Source organism: Tasmannia lanceolata, unplaced genomic scaffold (genome assembly GCF_043159265.1).
Source record: "Tasmannia lanceolata isolate RefF3 unplaced genomic scaffold, GAP_Taslan_0.1 ptg000008l, whole genome shotgun sequence".
Lineage (NCBI taxonomy): Eukaryota > Viridiplantae > Streptophyta > Magnoliopsida > Canellales > Winteraceae > Tasmannia > Tasmannia lanceolata.
In genome coordinates this window covers 10,329,664-10,338,414 of record NW_027518685.1, presented here as the reverse complement: position 1 = coordinate 10,338,414, position 8,751 = coordinate 10,329,664, and the positions used below count along the sequence as shown (strand labels likewise).

At 36.6% G+C, this 8,751-nt stretch overlaps 1 protein-coding gene across 1 annotated transcript; it reads right to left on the bottom strand.

Annotated features, from left to right (window-relative positions):
- Positions 1-3,670: 3,670 nt before the first annotated feature.
- LOC143882694 (NAC domain-containing protein 92-like) lies at positions 3,671-6,551 on the bottom strand. Its single transcript, XM_077386147.1, has 3 exons — positions 6,197-6,551; positions 4,753-5,018; positions 3,671-4,448 (listed from the first exon to the last, which is right to left on the bottom strand). Exons 1-3 carry the CDS (start codon positions 6,348-6,350, stop codon positions 3,945-3,947), a joined length of 924 nt encoding a protein of 307 aa, XP_077242262.1. The 5' UTR covers positions 6,351-6,551; the 3' UTR covers positions 3,671-3,944.
- Between the last annotated feature and the right edge of the window lie 2,200 nt (positions 6,552-8,751).

Here is an 8,751-nt window from a genome sequence, read left to right as displayed (position 1 = left end):
CTTGTCAACTGTGGGACGGTCATAGAGTAAAATCAATAAATGAGTTTTATCTTATCCCCAACTACCTGTACACATTTCTATATACCTCCGATTGAGCTAAGTTACTATGGTGGTGTTGCAGACCAATACTCTCTCACTATTTCCCCTTCTTAATTCCTTTCTATTCGTTATGATTATCATCTTTATTACTAAATAAAAAGACCGTGTCATAAAATATAGGTTTGTTCGTGTTGCCTTTTTGCAGGCTTATTCTATTTTTTTCGATTTTGTCACTGTCAAGCCACTAAGGGAGGCCCCTGTTTATTTGACAACAGATTGTGAGCTTGAAACCGATTGTTGGGCTCAACATTAAGCCCATGTCCGTTTTAGATTTTGTCAACTGATTGTGAGTCCAAAGCCTATTATTGTTTAATCTTTTTAGTCCAATAATAGGGTTTGGACTACAATGGGTTGACATAAATCTAACACGAACAGGGCCTAGACGTAATTTGGAGTCTAATAATAGATTTGGGGCCCACAATCTAAAACCGATCATTGGACTGAAAATTGCACTAAATTTGAGTCCGATAATCGGTTGAGGTCTCCACAATCGGTTGCCATAATCTAAAACAATTAGACCCTTAGGCCTTGTTCGTTTTAGATTGTGACTACAAAACCTATTGGTGGACTCAAAATTTATATGCACTTTTTAAGTTAAATGCATTAAATCCCCACTTCTTTAATCCAACCAATGCAGACCTTCCTGTCTGACAAATAGTTTTTCTTTTGTAATCTAAAATTCTCAACGTATACTACAGGAGCTTGGTAAATGCGTGGAACTGAATTTCTCTAATTTTCTTTGGCTGGTGCTTTTATTTCTGTGAGCCTTTTTAATTTTTGAAATTAATAATCTGATCTAATCAACTTTTCTAATCCTATAATAAGAATTCATCACTGCTCATTCCAAAATTGAAGCCAAACCAACACTGTTTAGGATCTAGGGGCGCTCTGTGCCTGTCATCAGCAGTTGACAGGACTCCATGAACATTGCATACTGTTACTTTAATTTCTCAAGAAGTTTCATTAGACAAGTTCGTGTGGTGACAAAACCACCTACATGTACAAATTCTCCTCAATATTATTATTAGCCCAAGTGATAGACTTTTGAAAATGACATTAGTTACTCTGAGGAGATGAGTAGAGGTAAAGAGATTACAGTGACAGGCAGAAGAATCTTGACTATGGTAAAAACCTGACGGCAAATTCAAAATTATATGTCTATTTCAATTTCAAAGACTAGCAGGTTTTGCAATTTTTGTTGAAAATAGGGACATTTTTTTTTATTTTTGAAAAAAAATTCCATAAAAAAGAGTTAAAGAAACGCTGCAAAAATTCAAAGAGCCCCTTCTGTTTCTCTTATCAATCCATGTCAAAATTGGATCCGATTAATATCAGATTAGCGAGCTCTTTCACACCTTAAGCTCTCTATATATCCTTTTCAGATCCATATATATGAAATCTTTTGGTGACAGCTTGATGATGACGGTGAAACCACTTACTGCTAAATCATAGAATCAAAATCAAAATCAAAATCAAAGTAGTTGATATGGACCCAGTGTTTAGACGCGTAAACATTTATTTAATATTATTTAGACTTATATGAGGGATGCCTGAAGCATTATGTACAAATGATATCTAATCCTCTCAAACCATAGGTTTATATATTAGAACGAAGTGGCTTAGACATTATACTTCATGAAAAAGAGGGTTGAAGACAAAGATCTCTCTCTTTCTCTCTCGTTGGAATACTAATTCAAATATTGAATAACCGTGTAGGGTACACCCAAGACTACCCAAGTTTTATCTCGTAGAGTTTGAGTCGGTTAGTGTGGTCGGTAGGGTAGTTTTATAATTTTGGTTTCTTTATTCTTATCACAAAACACAAGTGTTGGAAGGAGTTTTGGTAAATTGAAAAAATAGAATCCGTGTGATTGTGGGAGTAGTTTACTGGAGGTATGAGCCACAATTATATATAGGATGTTTTGCGTAGTTTTTTAAGTGGAGATGAATGGAATAAAACGGTAACGTTTTTTCTTCTTTCAATAGCAAAAGCCTCTTCCGTCCTTCCTTGTTTTATTACATTTGTTCATAAAATTTCCTCTCTCTCTCTCTCTCTCTCTCTCTCTCTCTCTCTCTCTCTGCATGGGTCTACCACTATTGTTTTTCCTTTATCTTCTTCTCAAGCCCCTCCACACACAGTATTATCCATATCCACAGCGATCTTCACACAACCCCTCTACAGCCCACGTCACTTTCCAACCATTTTTGGTAAATCCGCTATCAAAAATTATACTAGCGAATCATAAGAAATGGGGAAGCTCTAACCACTTTCACTTAGTTGATCAATAAATTATCATATATCTTTTGTTTTCCTTTTTCCCACAGGTGCTTAATAAGATGAGTCAACTTATATTTATGTTATTTGTTAGTCTATTCTGCGTTATTTTCTAATTCTTCATATTCAAAATTTGTTAAAACCAAGGAAGCAGGATTCTTCACTGGGAGCCTTCGATTCCCGTTTCGATTCACGCTATCGATTCCCGCTCTGGCAACCTTGAGCAGGATTCTTCCCTGGGAGCCTTCGATTCCCGCTTCGATTCCCGCTCTGGCAACCTTGATTAAAACACCAAATATCGTAGCTACTGAAATTTGTTTAAACAATAGCATGTTCATCCTTACTGTTAATCTATTCTCATTCATGATTTATTAAGACACCAAATATCGTAATTTAGACATATGTTATAACTGTTACTATTATCTTGAAACTAATTTATTCATTTCATATATCCTCCAACACCTCATTTTCATTTAGTGTGTGTATGTGTGTGTGAGCGAGCGCGCATGTGTGTGTGCATGTGTGCATGTGTTTGTTTTCAATATGAGGATATTTAGGGCCTTTTTTGGATACCTCTAAAAAGCAGTAAAATTTATTATTTGCAAATAATGATTATAACCTTCTTATTTGCAAATAAAGACCAATTTTGCTGGCATCCAAAGACGGGCTAAATTTCTGTCTGTACTATAAATCAGCTATCTGATTGTTCTTCTTGCATTATAATGGGTCATGCTCCTATTTTGTTATTTTCATAAAGATATATAACAAATACATTATAATTTATTTGGGACTATGATCCTGTGAAACTACCAATTACTCCAAAAGCTTAAGCTGAAGGAGATGGCGTTATTTAATCTTTTATACTTTAACACTTCCCCTCATGTGTGGCCCTTCTTTTGGTTTGGCCACTACAAGTTGATTTTTAATATCAAGGAGTTCTGAACCCCAAGTAATTTGCTCTAATACCATGTGAAATAACCAAATACTCCCAAAACTTCAGCTGATGGAGATGGCATTATTTAATCTTTTATACTTTAACGGATCCATCCATCTTCCATCTATTATTGCACAAATTTAAGGCCCGCATTTGGATAATGAGTTCAATAACTCTTTCTTTTCTCCATAAAGAAGATAAAACAAGGGTAATGATGGTGCAAATAAGCTTAACATAATCCAAGTTGAAGACGTAAAAAACACATCAAAGGAGTAAAAAATTTCAGTTGTTGATGGTTTACCGAGCCATGAGCACTCATCCAACGACTACAAACACCACCACTTGATTAGAAAATAAAGAAGAAAACAGAGAAGCCTTGAAACATTCAAATCCTGGTAGGGGGGTGGGTTCAACCACAAACAGTGCTTCCGTAAATAATCAAAGCGTGTAAAAAGAGCCACAGGAAAGAAATGCCCAACAAATTTTCTCCTCTGATCAGTATTCCAAAACAATTCTAGCATGACTAAAGATTACCTGTAAATGTGGAAGCATTTGCTCCATCTCAACTACCGCCATATTTATAAGGAGAAAGAAATTTACAACTTGGAATGAGATGTTAGTCTAGTCTTCCCACTTTCAACAGTTTCTCCAAACGGATTCGAGATTGAATGGCTGTAGTTGAATTGAATCTGTCCTTTTGGAGGAAGAAGCTGGGAAATTCGAGTTCAAATTGGTTCCGAGATAACACTCTCCTTGTGCTACGAAAGTGTTCAAACCGGCACTCGTTGCTTCTTGTTGTTGATATCCATTGAACTGCAATGCCCTCAAAATCGATGAATTTTTCGTAAAAGTTGAGTTTAATAAGCTTGAAGGCCAAGTGAGTGAGGGACTATTTGTTGTTTCATTTGGGAAAGCCCAATTCATGTTCATGTTCATGTTCATTTCCATATTGTTGTTGATGGTGGGAGTGGGATTAACATTGAAACCGCTTGAAGAGCTTACAAGACTACTTAAGTTGGGTACATCGATTTCTCCTAGCTCGTTTACCATGGTAGTATCACAAGATTCAAGCAATGGGCTAGATGGCGCTTTTTTCGCAGTGGAGCTCTTTTGGAAGACCCTACAGACAACCCATTCCTCCTGTTGCAAAATCATTCAAGAATCATTTATCAGTCAGTTGGAACTTGGGAGAAGAGTATAAAGGGTTTCTTGGATACCTCTAATTTATAATTAATGTCATTTGCATGTAATCTTATATGTAAATAATGGTTAATTGGTTATATTGGTTTTGTAAATATCTTCAAATTATACATTTAAATGGATTCCAAAGAGGTACTAATGGCCTATTTGCAAATAATATCAATTTAGAATAACCTTATTTGCAAAAGGTGTATTTCTTGTGGTGCAAAGAGGGCCTAAGTGTTTTAAGGTTTTTTCTATTTACCTTTGTGGGTCTGTAAGCAAACTTGTTTTGATGTCGATATTCATGCATTACCCAGTTGCTTTTCTCACCCTTGGGAGCTCTACCTTTGTAAAAGACAAGAGTTTTCTTCATTCCAACCACTGTTCCTGAATGAAAGATCTCCTTGTCTTTGCCAGTGGTTTTCCAGTAGCCTGCGTCTGTTGCTCGGTTGGTTCTGAGACCAGTTGGGTATTTTCTGTCTTTCAAGCTGAAGAAATACCACACTTTCTCCCCCATGCTAGCTTTCCCTACAAAAGTCAGTATCATAACCATCCTCTACACATTAAAGAGCAAAAACAATTTTACGTACTGCTACTTCTGCACTTATATTTCATTTGTTCACCATTAATGACAATTTTTGTGACAAACGTAGCCTTTATTTGGGACGCCATATAAAAACTCTTGTTTTCAAATGTTTGGTTTGAAAATCAACAATAGGAATGCTAAACTTAGTTGTGCCTTTGCCAAAAAAAAAAAATGACGTGAAAGGGCGGTCCCATTGGCTGCACATCACCATCACCTTGGACTTTTCAGCCATTATTAATTCACTAAGGTGATGTGCAACCTTTCACGTCATTTCTGCAAGGGCGCCCTTCAGTCTAGCATTCTTCAATCAACAATTGCTCATTGAACAAGAAGTTGTAGAAGATAAAGTCCATGAGAGAAGAAATAGCTAGCTTTCTCAAAGGTGGCAAAAATTTTCTATATTGAAATTAACTGTGCTTCCCCTAATTGGTTTTGATGACATATAGAAAATACTTTAATACGTAAGTCATGATCATGATGAAACCATGAAGCTCCCCACTCTGTACAAATCTTATTGTCTTATCCTTCAATTATTCTTTGGAAAATTAATTCTCACTATATTGTCTTTAGCAAAAGAAATGTATACACGTGACGTGATATAAACTGATCCAACAACTATGAAGAAGAGTAATGATATTTTCACCCTCGTCCCAGCATTTGCACTAATTGTTTGTCTTTTCCTGAAAGTGACTATTTTTCAAGGAAAAGACAAATAAAAGGGGGGGGCGGAAATACTGGAAAAGGTGGGCTGGAAATATCATCATCTTTTTTAAGCCAAAAAGGAGAATTAAAAACAAATAAAACCTTTACCAAATGAAGAACTACAGGGGAAAACCAAACAATAATCTGAAATATCTTCAAGCGGAAAAACCTCAACATGATAGCCAAATCAATTAAGGAAAGGCAAGTTAAAATAAAAATCAACCTCGACCATAACCAAAAAAGAAAAAAAGAAAACCCAATCTCATGCTTACAAAAGATATTCTATCATCAACTTTTCTTTCTCTCCTTCACTTCTTAATGGGGAAGAGTAAACATAGGGGAAAAAACCCACAAAGAAAACATGAAAATGATAATGACAGAACAATTTCTTGTTTAAGAAATATATGAAAAAAACTACCTGGGAGATCCCAAGGCTCGCACTTATTGAGATCAACATCGGTGATGGCTCTAGCAACAAAATTAAAATCCGAAACCCTGCGTGTTAGATAATAAGTGATGAGTTCTTCATCAGTTGGATGGAATCTAAAGCCTGGTGGAAGATTCTCCTCCATTTGAAGGCTTTTAACCTCTGGGTTTTTGGAAGGAAACACTCCTTTGATTTTCTCGAACAATGGAGGTTTCCCAAATTAAAGCACAGATAATGGTTAACAGAGGCCTATAGGAAGAAGGGAAGTAGATATTAATACTGGTTTGGCATTTGTATACATCACTAATGAGAAATTTTGATCTCTTAATGATACTTTGAAAGAGACTTGCATGGATATGTAGAGTTTCTAACAACGTGGAAATTACCAAAATGTGTAGTGTTGGACAAAATAAGAAGATTGAATTACCAAAGTAGTCTTGGGGTTTCAAATAATTACGAAGCTGCCATTGAGATGATTATAAGGTAAAAGGGAGAGAAAGAAACAAATACAGGACTGGAGTGGGCAAATTATGTGTGGAACTTCTGTCTGAGTTTGGAAAAGGAGAATAAGAGTACATGGACTGTTTGGTTACTTTCTCGGTAGAGGGGCTTATAAGAACAAGAAGTTTAGGGGTGGTGGCATTTTGGTAGTTTTGGGTGAGACGAAGGGTTTTTTCTTGGATCTACAATGTTTGAGTCTTGGTCACAATAGCTCTCAGGCTTACCCCCTTCCAACCACCTCCAACGATTCTACCCACCAACACCTCGTCACCCTCACGTTTTTTCTAGGGAAACCATGACACAACCAATAGTTCTCTGACACGTGTCTGTTGTAGTCATTGGCGCTAATGTCACGAGATACGGTGCGATCAAATTCGGCCAGTGATTAGAAGTGGGTCCTACTTACAGACGATGTTTCCTAAGCAATCACCCACACTGAGCTCTAGCAACAGGTGTTTTGTACCAAGTGTACTCTAATTTTATTTGGTTGGTTAGAGTGATGCGACCTTCTTAACCTGTATGAATAGAAATAAAAATATTTCTAATGGAGTTGTTTTTAGGGAAATGATATGGTTATTCTTAATTTAGAGGGATGCCACACAAAAGTTTAATAGGGTTGGTTCAAGCGAGATTTTATATGCTATGTGCGTACCAAGTCCAGTATTTTGCAAAATGTATAGTAGTGCCCTCTTCATAGGATGATCGAAACTGTTTATTTGTTAGTCTACAATTTTAATAGGTTGCACCCCGTATATCATCTCCATAGGATGATCTTAACCTTCAGTTCTATAACAGTTTCTATAATGTACACTCCCTCTACAGATCGGAGGGTTAGAATCATCCTATGGAAATGATTTTGAGGGTGAAGCCTATGTACATTGTGGCCCAACAAATGAAGTGAGCCCTACAATTCTTTTTTTAATGATGCTAGACTTCACGAGCACAGAGCATAAAAAATCTCGGTTCAACTTATTGATTTTGGTGCGTTAAAAAAGTAGGAAGTTTTACAAATAATTTTCCTTTCCAAACTTTTCCAGATAAATTCCTACAATTGAAACAGGGCCTAGTATGATAAACATGGGACGGATTCTTGTAGGTTGCTGATATTTGCACTTTCTTGTTTTGATAATGAGACAAACTCACCTTGTCTTTTCCTTTTTAATCGGCAGCTGAGAGCTTTTTGGAAATTGTAACCGCTTTTGACCGGTGATTAAATAAAAAAGGACAAGGTGAGTTTGTCTCAATATCAAAACATGGTAGTGGGAATATCAGTAGCCTTCTTTTATTGCAGTGGGTCCATCGCTTCTGCCAAATGTAATCCGTGGAGGGACCTAATCAACCTCCATTGTGGGGCCAAACTAGGGTGTTCAACATCGTAAGAGCAACGACATGGACGGTCTGGATCAATCAATGATAGTGATTTTTACGATGAACCATAATAAATGAGCTCATTCTTCCTTTAGTTACAGATATAATATCTGATTTGCATGATACTATTCCATACAAATGATTAGATGATTGGGGTGAAATGAAATCTGGAATGAAATTACGGGGTAGTTAAAGTGGCCACCAACCGATTACCAATGAGACCAGATTTTTCGTCCACACGTTTTCATGCCCACATCATAAACGTCACTGTAAAGTGACTCTTATCTCTTTAATTTCATCGCTTCTCTTAAGTTTCTAGGCTTACGAAATGTCAATCCTAACAAGAACATTGAATCGATTCAATTTTCAAACCATAAACTTCTAGAAAAACACGTACCCAAGAACGAACGAAAGTTGGCTCACGTCGGGGTCTGAGGAACTTTCCTAAGACCCCTTGCTAATAGTCTACTAGCAAGGGTTAGGAAATATCAATTCCATCTTACTTCTTAAAAGAAAAAGGTAAGCATGGAATTGATATTTCCACACCCCCATACTCTTTGCTATTATAGCAGGGCCGACCGGAGCCAAGTTTTGTTCCCCACGAACCATATCCTTAGCTCCTAGTCACGTCAAATAATCCAAGGTAATGATGATGAATGATCGATATTTCTAACCCT